The 13,676-nt window shown below is 44.6% G+C and overlaps 1 protein-coding gene across 2 annotated transcripts in view; it reads left to right on the top strand.

The window, feature by feature from the left end:
- Positions 1-13,676, top strand: part of GLS2 (glutaminase 2) — a 79,293-nt gene that overhangs the window by 29,920 nt on the left and 35,697 nt on the right. For both annotated transcript variants that reach the window (XM_069970457.1, XM_069970458.1), the window contains exons 5-6: positions 4,124-4,203; positions 9,318-9,481. In XM_069970457.1, the coding sequence (XP_069826558.1) occupies positions 4,124-4,203; positions 9,318-9,481 (244 nt within the window). The remainder of the gene's footprint in view (positions 1-4,123; positions 4,204-9,317; positions 9,482-13,676) is intronic.

The following is a 13,676-nucleotide window of genomic DNA, read 5'->3' on the forward strand; positions in this document are numbered from 1 at the left end:
TACTTTAGTGCTGATACTGCTGCTGCTCCAGAGGGGGTGTAGTCTGGTGAGGGGGGTATTATCCTACCTATCACTGATACTGCTGCTCCGGAGGGGGTGCAGTCTGGTGAGGGGGGGTATTATCCTACCTATCACTGATATTACTGCTCCGGAGGGGGTGCAGTCTGGTGAGGGGGGGGGGGGGCATAATCCTACCTATCACTGATACTGCTGCTGCTCCGGAGGGGGTGCAGTCTGGTGAGGGGGGGCATAATCCTACCTATCACTGATACTGCTGCTGCTCCGGAGGGGGTGCAGTCTGGTGAGGGGGCATAATCCTACCTATCACTGATACTGCTGCTGCTCCGGAGGGGGTGCAGTCTGGTGAGGGGGCATAATCCTACCTATCACTGATACTACTGCTCCGGAGGGGGTGCAGTCTGGTGAGGGGGGGCATAATCCTACCTATCACTGATACTGCTGCTCCGGAGGGGGTGCAGTCTGGTGAGGGGGGGCATAATCCTACCTATCACTGATACTGCTGCTCCGGAGGGGATGCAGTCTGGTGAGGGGGGCATAACCCTACCTATTACTGATATTGCTGCCCCAGGGGGGGTGCAGTCTGGTGAGGGGGGGCATTATCCTACCTATTACTAATACTGCTGCTGCTCCAGAGGGGGTGCAGTCAGATGAGGGGTGCATTATCCTACCTATCACTGATACTACTGCTGCTGCTCCGGAGGTGGTGCAGTCAGATGAGGGGGGCATTATCCTACCTATCACTGATACTACTGCTGCTGCTCCGGAGGGGGTGCAGTCTGGTGAGGGGGGCATAATCCTACCTATCACTGATACTGCTGCTCCGGAGGTGGTGCAGTCAGATGAGGGGGGCATTATCCTACCTATCACTGATACTACTGCTGCTGCTCCGGAGGGGGTGCAGTCTGGTGAGGGGGGCATAATCCTACCTATCACTGATACTGCTGCTGCTCCGGAGGGGGGCATTATCCCACTTGTGTCTGTGTCTGCTGCTTATATCTTTATTCTTGAGTCGGTACAATAGTTGAGAAGAAGTTAACACTCTGGAGGTCCCAGTTGTGCAGGAGATCCGTGAGGCTTGGGCGCTGATCAGCTGAGTCAGGATTCTCACATCACAGATGATAGGTGTTGTAGTAGACGTAGGAGTAAGACAAATCAATGGATAATGTGTTTCTAAGGGAATCCTCAATAGATCTGATGATCTCATTTGATGAAACACGTCATCCATTGATTAAAGTCTTACTGTTATATCAACTACAACACCTATCATCTGTGATGTGAGAATCCTCAGCTGATCAGAGCCCAAGCCTCACGGATCTCCGGCACAACTGGACCTCCAAAGTGTGAACTTCTCATCACATACATACAGTATACATATATACACAAATAGACATACTGCAGACATACATACAGTATACATATATACACAAATAGACATACTGCAGCCATACACACTGTATACATATATACACAAATAGACATACTGCAGCCATACATACTGTATACATATATACACAAATAGACATACTGCAGCCATACATACTGTATACATATATACACAAATAGACATACTGCAGCCATACATACTGTATACATATATACACAAATAGACATACTGCAGACATACATACTGTATACATATATACACAAATAGACATACTGCAGACATACACACTGTATACATATATACACAAATAGACATACTGCAGACATACATACAGTATACATATATACACAAATAGACATACTGCAGACACACACACTGTATACATATATACACAAATAGACATACTGCAGACACACACACTGTATACATATATACACAAATAGACATACATACAGTATACATATATACACAAATAGACATACTGCAGACATACACACTGTATACATATATACACAAATAGACATACTGCAGACATACATACTGTATACATATATACACAAATAGACATACTGCAGACACACACACTGTATACATATATACACAAATAGACATACTGCAGACATACATACTGTATACATATATACACAAATAGACATACTGACAGATAGACAAGTATATACACACACACTTACATGTTCAGCAGGGCAGGAGGCTTCAGTCTTCTTGTCTCCATCTTCTCTTCTCCCAGCCGGGCAGCCTGCAGCCTCTCCCCATCTCCTGTGCACCGACTGCACACATAGCAACAGGAGACAGTCACATGATTGCAGAGGGGAGGGGGATGGAGGAGGCCCTGCTGCTGCTGCTCCGGCATCTTGTGACAGGCAGGAAGAGGTCAGCGCTGAGGATGGGAGCAGATGTAAGGGAGTCAGGTGAGCAGGGGGAGGGGAGGGCCCATGATTATAGAAAGAACGGGCCCTGATGCCGTGATGAACTCACCCCAGCAGTGTGGGAGCCAGCAGGGGGCCCATTGAGCTCCCGACACTAGGCAGCTTCCAAACGGGAGGCCCCTCTCTGGCTTAGGGGAAGGGCCCTGCAAGAGGGAGGAGGGGGTGGGGCCCACCGGGGGATCCCCCGGCTCCCCGGTGGCCCAGTCCGACCCTGGTTGGGTGTGATGGAAAATTACCGCCTGACCCCTTTGCTTCAGGAGAGATACCCCTCCCCTCCCGATAGAGAACACAGGAATACTTGGCTGAATGTTTCAGTGTATGGGGTAGGGGGGGGTATAGTAGTCGGAAGGGATACTGGCCGTTAGTTATTAAAGCTGTATGGCCAGCTTAAATCCACTATGCTGACGACAGAATTTGTCCATGTGCCCCCCTCTTCTACGCACAACACAAATCACTGTGCATAATTGCCAGCTGGAGAACAGAGGTCAGAGGTTATCAGTGCAGTGAAGCAGAGATCTGTCTTCTGCTTGTTAACCTTTTTTTTGTGTTGCAGCATGTAAGTAAACATTGGGACACTTACACACTGCAGTACATAAGGGGTTAAGCAGAAGGACACACGCTCTTACCTTCTCCCCCGGGCCCCCCTCCTGCACGGGCCCCAACTGCCTTCCCTGCCTCTATGGTAGCTACGCCACTGCACACACACATAATAATGTCACCAGCAGGTAAAACTGGGCAGATGCCAGGGTTTACTGGTGTAGATCTCATATAGTGTTACAACGTGGAAAGCCTAAGTGAAAATGGATCATGCACATTGACCTTTATGTGACCAGCACAGTCTGGTAGGAGGCAGACTGAGGTATATAGTACGTATCACATTGCTAGATTCATATTACCATTTTTTGTCTTTTTGACACATAAACATAATGATATTTTGCAGAATCCCAATTATTTCTGTGGGATGTAAACTTATACAATGAGAAGTAATCTGATACATTTTTTGTATCTGTTTACATTGATTTTATATGTTTCCATAAATCAGTTCAGATTAGTACTAAAGCAAAGAAACCCCCTGGGAATATCCAGCCTAGAGAATCCCCTTCGGTATTTTTAATTGTATGAAGCATCTGTCATGTGATTCTCTACTACTTGGTCAACATTTCTGGAACACTACACCCATGAGATGGTCCAAGCCTTTGAGTACATGAGCACCAATCTGCTAGATCGGCACTCGGGGTACTAAGGGAGTACCAAGCCTATTACACGATAATGATGTGGGCAGGGTTTCAAAGACAGCGTTTGTGATATCCATGCAACCCTTGCTTTAATCATCCCTCGCCTGGGATCACCTAATCCATAGAGAGATGTGCAGCTGGTGGGTGATGATTTTTGTAAGACAACAATCAGCCTTTATGATCACGCCCTTATGCCTTAAAATGACACACTTTACTTATTCTACTTAAAAAAAAAAGTTTAAAACTGTGCCCAAGGCAAACTACATACAATGTGACACGTTTCAAATCCTTAAGATTCTTTTTACAGCTGTGTCTACCTGAAAAAAATGCAACATTGTATCAAAACAGTCGTTTGTGAGCGCTACAATGTGGGACAATTTAGTGGTGTCACAGGCCCTGCTAGTTCTGGGTCCTCACCTCACTAGAGAACATTGTCTTGCTTCCTTATTGCAGCTGTGGCTTATTTTGGACTCACAATTACTGTAGCACTACTCATCGAAGGTTTTTTTAATTGTTACCTTTTGACTTTTCGTTAGGTGGCAAACTATATTCCACAGCTTGCCAAAGTGAGCCCTGACCGCTGGGGTGTATCTCTTTGCACAGTGGATGGACAGAGGTGAGAACCAAAACAAATGTATTAATATTAGCATACTATAAAGAAGTGACCTGGAAGTAAAAGCTTTATTGATAAGTTATATTGGTTGTATCTGGTTTACACATTTCATGACAGACACTTATACACACCCTGCAATAGTTTGGCACAACATGAGATATAAACTAAAGCTGTCAACTATGCCTTCCGACTCCACTTTGGCCAACCACACATGTGGGAAGATGAGAGTACTTATCAACCATCTAGAGATAGCTTATCACCTATGACCCTGATGGGGAATCTATGAAACGCGTGTAAGTCCTGACACGCGTAGCCATGTTCGCTGACACAAGGCCGCATACAGAAAAGTATGCTGCCGCATGCCGACTCCATCACAGCCCTGGCGGCGCCAAAACTACAGAAGCCAGGATGCACCCTGGCCTCTGACCCCACGCTGTGTTCACTTACAGGCTGTTTCCTGTACAGGCCGAACGCTGCTGTGGTGATGTCACCCAGCACACTTCCATTGGAAGCAGGCGCTGCGGCCGGCCGCATCGGCACCAAGCTTAAGCCCTGCCTTGCTCCTTCTGCGCTCTGTTCTCACCCTCACAAAGGCATCCTAATGAATTGTAAGCCTGTGGAGCAGGGTTTGGGGAAGGATAGAGAGTCAGGGAGTAGTGTGTGTGTGTGTGTGTGTGTGTGTGTGTGTGTGTGTGTGTGGAGAGAGATGGGAGGGGGAGTAGTGTGTGTGTGGGGAGTGATGGGAGGGGGAGTAGTGTGTGTGTGGGGAGGGATGGGATGGGGAGTAGTGTGTGTGTGGGGAGTGATGGGAGGGGGAGTAGTGTGTGTGTGGGGAGTGATGGGAGGGGAAGTAGTGTGTGGGGAGGGATTGCAGGGGGTTTAGTGTGTGTGTGGGGGGGGGATAAATCATGTGGGCATGCTAATGAACGCTGCGTGTTGATATTGAATTGTAAACCTGGGGAGCAGTGTGTGTGGGGATAGATGGGGGTCAGGTGGGCTAGTGTGTGTGGGGATGGGGGTCAGGTGGGCTACTATGTGTGGGGTGGGATGGGGGTCAGGTAGGCAACTGTGTGTGTGGATGGTGGTCATGTGGGCTAGTGTGTGTCGGGAAGGATGGGGTCAGGTGGGCTAGTGTGTGGTGATAGATGGGGGTCAGGTGGGCTAGTGTGTGTGGGGATGGGGGTCAGGTGGGCTACTGTGTGTGGGAAGGGATGGGGTCAGGTGGGCTAGTGTGTGTGGGGATAGATGGGGGTCAGGTGGGCTAGTGTGTGGGGATAGATGGGGGTCAGGTGGGCTACTGTGTGTGTGGGGATGGGGGTCAGGTGGGCTAGTGTGTGTGGGGATAGATGGGGGTCAGGTGGGCTAGTGTGTGTGGGGATAGATGAGGGTCAGGTGGGCTAGTGTGTGTGGGGATGAGGGTCAGGTGGGCAAGTGTGTGTGTGGGGATGGGGTCAGGTGGGCTAGTATGTGTGGGGAGGGATGGGGGTCAGGTTGGCAAGTGTGTGTGGATGGTGGGCTAGTGTGTGTGCGAGGAGGGATGGGGTCAGGTGGGCTAGTGTTTATGGGGATGGGGGTCAGGTAGGCTAGTGTTTATGGGGATGGGGGTCAGGTAGGCTAGTGTGTGTGGGGATGGGGGTCAGGTGGGCTAGTGTGTGGCCCTAAACATAGTGGGGGTAGTGTGTGGGGTGATGAATCAGGTGGGGATCCTAATGACCACTGCATGTTGGTATTGAATTGTAAACCTGGGGAGGTGTGGGGATGAGGGTCAGGTGGAAACCGACTGACAGATGAACAAAGAAGTCACTAAGCTGGTAAGTTAAATAATTATTTTTTGGTTTAGTAAGTACAGTTATATATTACAATTATATATTTTTGTTATTTAAACTATAAATGTTGCAAATTATGGTGTTTTTTCGAAGTGACACACCATCCGAGTTATACTCGTTTTTTGCCGAATGTTGACACACCAAGCTCAAAAGGTTGCCCATCACTGGACTATGAGAACAAAAGGTTATGTTAAAATTCAACATGCCCAACCCTTATATTTCCTTAAAACATCCATTGTCAGGTGAGAGTTAAGCCCCCTCGCTTGCTCCTTGTTCCCCCCTTGCTGCTACCGCTATTACACTCAGCGGGTAAGTACAGGGGGGCCATGGGGAGGTGCGGGGGGCTGCCCAGGTGATGGCTAGATTGTCCGGACAGCCCATAGCAGATAGCAGCACTATGCTGCCGCTGCTCCTTTTCCACGGAGCGATGGCAGCAGATCGTTGTTATATTATTAAAATACAAACATTGTTCATGTCGGCTGATTGTTGCCTTCTATTACACCAGATGATTATCGGCCGTAGTGGCCGATATCAGCCAAATATGTCCAATAATCGTTTCGTGTAATAGGGCCCTCAAGAATACACCCATACAGTACACTGTGGATAGTCAGCCAAAATCTGTGGTTTAGGTGTCCATTTATGTAATGTCTATTGTAAATTAAAATAGGTTTATGTAAAAGGGCCATGGGCATGTGGATGTAATACACAGTAGATCTCAAATGAAGTTAATGTGAAAGAGGAAGAGACATTTTAGAGAAGGGTGAAGTGCAATTCATATTTCCTTTCCAGGTGCTATTTGCCCTTCAGGAAGTACAGGTGTTTTCTTTCCAGTCTGACACAGTACTCTCTGCTGCCACCTCTGTCCATCTCAGGAACAGTCTGAGACAGTAGCAAATCCCTCTAGAAAACCTTCCCCACTTTGGACAGTTCCTGTCATAGGCTATGTTCGCACTACGTATATTTTCGTATAACTACAGCCGTTGCAATTGGCAACAATGGCCGTGATTAATGCGAAAATTTACGTTACCTGGTCAGAGTGTATACACATAGTATATGCTCCGGCCAGGATCCCTGGCGGGGCCATAGAAAACTGATATGTCAGTTTTCTGCAGCTGCTATTTAATGAATAGCGACTGCAGAAAACCCTGGCAATGCACACTATGGAGTGACCGGCTCCGGCCGCATGCTCCATTGTGTGCAGTGGGGAGTTCTGATGCGGGCGTGCACGGATGCGCCCGCATCAGAACTCTGCGGCGCTAAAGATCAGTAGCGGCCAGGATGATCTTTTCTAAGACCGGACGGGTCATGGAACGGCCAGTCTCTTACAGTGTATGAACATGCCATAGACATAGGTGGCAGCAGACAGCACTTTGTTAGACACCACTTCCTGCAGGACATACACCAGCTGATAAGTACTGGGAGATTGAAGATTTTTAAATAGAAGAAATTTACAAATCTATATAACTTTCTGACACCAGCTCATTTGAAAGAAAAAAAAATGTTGACACGAGTACCCTTTTAAGGTTAAGTGTCTAGGGGGAATCCATAAAATCAAGTATACAGTATAATTGGCTATTTCCAGAGATTCAAGGGAAAGGCAATAGGAGCATCTTCTATTGAAAAAGGAGACTTAATTGAGCTATTTAGGCTAGACAGTATTTTGTAACGGTAAGCAAGATTGGAGGCATACTTCAGAACGATTCCCCAGGATATTCCTCTAATGTGCCTATAGGCCCCCTGCACCCAGTCCTTTTGGCATGTACTGGACACAGTAAAAAAAAAAAAACAACAACTATACAACACAGTGTACATTTCTTAACAGGTGTGAGCCTGCGGCACTTACTTCTGGCTGTCCAATTATTTGACAAGTGAAAACACTGGAATTAACTTGTTTGTCATAAAACCCCCCTTTTTTATTTTCTTCTAAGTCTTAAAAACTATGTTCTATATAGATTTTTCAATAAAATCAGTAATAACTGACGTACTTAGAGTGAACTATGAACCAAGCCTAAGGGGCAGTAAACGTGCATTAATCATGTGGCCCTTTGCCGCACAAATGATTGCTAGACAAGTCAAAACAACCTGATCAGTCAATGAAGGAGGATTTGCTTGTTTGTCAGCTAATCACCGGCGATATTGGCCTGTTTGGTTGATAACCACCTTGTGTAACAGAACCCTAACAGTACTGCTCTTCCCTTATCAGTCTAGATTTAACATTAGTTTAGTAAATATATCTGTGCATGCAAGTATAATATATTCTACTAAGCTCTAAGCTACACTTCTGCGTCTGCCATGTGACAGTAGCAGGTTCCTCCAGATTTACTAAGTGGTGTGCGCCTTTTAATAAATCTGAATATGCAAAGGAGGAGCCCGTGGAGCCTCATTGAAGAGTCTCAAAACACAGGACTAGCCAGATATCCCTGCGGGAAGGACCCAGCCAAGGGGCAGCTCCTGTTAGGAACCCACCAAAACCACCATATTAAGTGGCCCTATAAGTCAATGTAATGACAAGGGATAAACCAAGGCTAGGTAACTATCCACATACAGCTGTTTCAGGGTGTTGCCCCTCATCAGTGTGGAGCAGGATTCTGGCTAGGTGGGAGCAATGCCTAGTAGAGCCATAAGAGAAACAGATTGCTGATCTCAGGGAGACCAGCCAAACGACAACACTGCCGGCTGCTAGTGAAAGCGCTTAATGCAGTGAATGCACCTAGGACTTCACTGCATTGAGCGCTTTCACTAGCTGTCTCCCTGAGTTCAGCAATCTGTTTCTCTTAATAAATCTGGCGGTTTAACCGGGGCGGGGCTTTATATAAGACATATGAGTACACTGGTCTTCATAAATGTCCCACAAAGTAGCTACTTTGTGGTCTCAAAAGATTTTTACACAGCTAAAATAGTTTTGCAAGATTAACCCTTCAGAGGGGTAACAATGTGGTTTTATTTATAACTCCATTTTTAGGGGTGGGCTCAGAGAATGGGTGGGCTAGAATACTGCAGCTTGCAACACTAGTCTGACTGTCAAAAGGTAATTAAATACTGACGACCAAGAATGAACTCTGTCATCAAAGTTACACTAGTATATTTACCTTTTAATGGGGCCAAAACTGTTTTACATAGTATTGCTGCCATTGTTATTTCACAGTCATGAAAAGCTCAGTTTTTACCTATTGTGTATATTTAAAGGAATTGTTTTCTTTTTTTCTTTCATTGACAATATAGAGTATAACTGATATGGGATTTATTCCATGCAGATATTCTATTTTAACAAGCTATGTGTTCTGCTTTAAGATATTCAGTAGGAGACACTGAAGACCCATTATGTCTACAGTCATGTGTGAAGCCACTAAAGTATGCCATTGCTGTGAATGACCTGGGATCCGGCTATGTCCATCAGTATGTGGGTAAAGAGCCCAGTGGCCTTCGGTTTAACAAGCTGTCACTTAACCACCAAGGTAAGAGCTCTGATTTGTATTTTATTGTTTAAAAATGCAGATGTTAGAAGATTTGCTGCAAGATATCTATGTTATTAAGTATCAGCTGGTGTTGTTACAATGTGTCAATTTTCCAAGTTTTGCTTTAATGATGTTGTTAATCAGTATATATGATATTGTCGAGTACAGATAGAAAAGTATTTGCTTACAGCGTCTCCTATATCATGCAGAGTTAGTCCTGGAAAATTGACAAATTGTAACAACACCAATTGATACCTGACAGAGCGCAGAACAGGACAACTCTTTTTGATGGAAGATACCATATGCTATATTAAGCCTTCATAAATAAATCAGAACCATTGAGTAGTACATTATATTACCACAAATATTATGAATTGCAATCTTCTAATCAACTAGTAACCATTATAGAGCTGTAATACGGTAATAAACCTGTCCATAATTTCGTATATGCTCATACATCTAGTATTTAAAGTGTTAAAATGTACTTAAGTATTGAAATACAGCATCCTACAACTAGTGATGTATTTGACATGTGCTTGCACAAATTGTATTTTAGGAGAAATATTAGACATCTGTAATTATAGGGTAATTATGAATAAAATGGGTGTATTCAGCATTGTCTGTACATAGTTGTGTATTTGTTATGGTGCAGACTCATTGATTTTGCATTTTTATCTTCAATTTAAAGGGGTATCCTATTTTTCATTTAAATATGCTTAGGATACAGTAAACAGAAACAAATCTGTACTAGCCCTCCCCCCCCCCATATCACCGCCACTATCTTGTGTCAGTCCCACTGTACTGTGTCTGTGTGGCACAATGACCTTCCCAATTAACCAATCAGTGGCCACAGCAGTGTCCTGTCTAAACTACTGATTTACTGAGCAGGATCCTTGGGTGGCACAGGGACAAGGAGTGGGCATGGCAGGAAAGTCCAATGTCCATTTTTTCACCAAACCCTTTTTTTTTACAAAAGAAAAAATAAAAATTCGCGAGGGATTCCTGCAAGCTTCCTGCTCAAGTACAGTACTTACCCACTAACCTTGTGGGACTAACAAGGCTCAAATCTGAAGCATCTCTCTAAATTGTGAACTGCCTGGTAAGTCAGTTGCTACTATCACCTCCAAACCACCTATCTAGGATGGAATACCAAGGTTCATAGCAGTTTCTTTTTACCATGTCAGCTCCTACATTGGTCACATGATATAACAGATTATTATTCATTGCATTCACTCAAAATTAAAACATTGGTCACATGATATAACAGATTATTATTCATTGCATTCACTCAAAATTAAAACATTGGTCTCAGGAAATAATACTTCACCCTTATGTCAAACCAACACCACTACATTTTCAGTTGTGACATTATTAAGTATTCCAATACTTTAAGTGCATAAGGGGCTATTGTCCTCCCTAATTATTATGGCCTGCAAAGTCTATTACAACTCCACGTGAGAACAAACTACATGCTTTTCTTATAGACACATGGGCAACTACATAATCCCTAGTATATTCATGGATGCATATAACCCCTAAACACTTTCCAGGATCTAGCACATGAAAATTACATGACAGTCAAAAAGGTGACCAAACATTCTAAACACTATTAATCGCTCACAGTCACCTGCAACACCTAAGGTCTCTCCCCAGTGTAAGGAACAGCACAACACAGCTCCACACTCTGGCATGCTATGGCACTTGTCCTACTGTCTTCAGTGGGCTTAGCCCTGAAATACTTTTGAAATCCTGAAATAATAATCTTCAGGCAGCAGCAGGGCTGTGGAGTCGGAGTCGTGGAGTTGGAGATAGTTTTGGCTGGAGTCGGAAAAAAATGTACCGACTCCGACTCCATCTTTAAAATAGTCTTAAAAAAATGTAGAATTGAATTTTGATATGAATTTTACAAGTTTTGCTCATAAATATATATTATGAACAACATTCTAGTAGGACACTGGCCCTATTAGATAAGGGGGGTCATGGAAAAGTTGTTGGTCACTATTTGGCAGTTTGTTTCTGAGCTGGAAGAGTCCATTGTGTGGGGGGAGATCTGTGCTGTTCTCTTCCTGGATGCTGGATGACTGTATATGAGCAGCAGTGTAATATGAAGATATCCTGTTTAATATAAAGGAGGAGGAGAAGACCTAAGTAGTGTAGCAGTAATCTCTGTCCTCAGTGTGGTGTTTTATCTCTGGGAGAAGATTGTGTGTTTTTCTTCAGTGTTCTATGGCTGCAGCTGTGTGTGTGTGTGTGCGTGCGCGCTATGGCTGCAGTAGGCTGTGTGTGCTATGACTGCAGCAGGCTGTGTGTGTATGCTATAGCTCTAGCAGGCTGTGTGTGTGCTATGGCTGCAGCAGGCTGTGTGTATGTGTGCTATGGCTGCAGAAAGCTGTGTGTGTGTATGTGTGCTATGGCCACAGCAAGCCGAGTGTGTGTGCTATAGCTGCAGCAGGCTGTGTGGGTGTGTGTGTATGCTATGGCTGCAGCAGGCTGTGTGGGTGTGTGCGTGCTATTGCGTGCCCCCACAGTGACCTTCTATATCACTGTGTGACCCCTTTCTATATCACTATGTTTGACCCCCTGTATATCACTATGGCTGACCTCTTTATTACAGGTATCTGGCATTGTTAGCAGTGTTTATTTAAGTATAGTGAATATTTAGTTAGAAACATAGAAGACTGTCAGCAGGAAAAGACTACCTGCTCTATCTAGTCTAGTTGTGAGTAGTTCAGGACATGGAGGCTGTAGACTGGATGCATCCCCTGCACACACAGGAGAATCTGCTTTATATACAGTATTCCTTTATTCACTCAGAAGTCACCCCAGGATCATGTAGGAAGCTGCTGAGCCAGTGTGATAAATAACACCCTGGTATATGACTGGCCATCTATGAAGGAGCAGGAGTCAGAGTCGGGAGTTGGAGTCGGTCCTGATAAAATTCAGGAGTCGGAGTCTGAGTCGGCCCTGATAAAATTCAGGAGTCGGAGTTGGAGTCGGAGCTGCGGCTTACCGACTCCTCAGCCCTGGGCAGCAGGACAGACATGGAAGTCCTTCAAGGTTAACTATCTTTTCACAAAACTATGCCATATGGGCAACCCAACCTAGAAAAGACATTACAAAAGCCAATCTTGTAGATCGGCACTCACTTACAGAGCCCATTATATAGTTTGGTAATCGAGTGACCAGGGCTGCACAATTTCTAGATCATTTAATGAGGCCCTTTGCTGCAATCAGCCATGCCTGAGGGTAGGACATCAATAAAAACAGTCCTTGAAAAACCTGTTTAATATATACTATATGGATTGTGCAACATGAATGAAACATTTTGTAAGTTCACTCTAGCTGCATGGAGCTGAAACCAAGAGTAGTTGCTGGAAAATTCCTAACCAAAAGTGTCTCAGTGTATGTGAATGAGAAGGTTAGATATTTATGGTATATGGCTCTTTCACGTGACATGTTTTAAACGACAAGGTGTAACCTGGTAATCCCGTTCCTATCATTGGAGCGTGACCTGACAGGAAAACAACTCTGTTGATTTACAATAGATCTGTGAAGCTACAGTTGCTTTCACTGATGTCTACAGGCTAAAATAAACTTACAGTGTTATGCGCCCATAACACCGGTCCTTCACTCACTGCACTGGTTGCCCATGAAATGGAAAATAACTTTTAAAAGTTGCCAACTGACCTCCGACTCCTTGGTATCCAAAAATAACACAGCACTTACATAAAGATACTATGCCACACTATCCAGACTCCACTGGATCTGTACTGTCCGTATATTTATCAGAAAGTATGGCTACAGGCAATGGTAATTCCATTATCTTCACAGCTTTTCATTGGCGGCGTATAACTCTATATAGAGAAAATGCATACCCACTGAATTTCATATTGCTGTATTTTATTTACATCATGGCACTTCATAACACTCTGCTCACAGGCTGATGTGTAATCAAACCACTTTCCGACCACTCTGGCCTCCCGCCGCGATGTTTTGGAGGATGGGACTCCTCCTTCCTCATGCGTGAGAGCGTGAGGGGAAGGAACGCTTTAAATGTCCAGCAACTAAATGCCATTAACCCTTAATGGGCCAAAAAGTCATAAGTTTTACATTTCATATTTCATAATAAGACGCATGATAGTTAAGGCAGGAAGAAAAAAAGCAATAGATAAATACAATAGTAGTTAGAATGTCT

Source organism: Dendropsophus ebraccatus, chromosome 5 (assembly GCF_027789765.1).
Source record: "Dendropsophus ebraccatus isolate aDenEbr1 chromosome 5, aDenEbr1.pat, whole genome shotgun sequence".
Classification (NCBI taxonomy): Eukaryota; Metazoa; Chordata; class Amphibia; order Anura; family Hylidae; genus Dendropsophus; species Dendropsophus ebraccatus.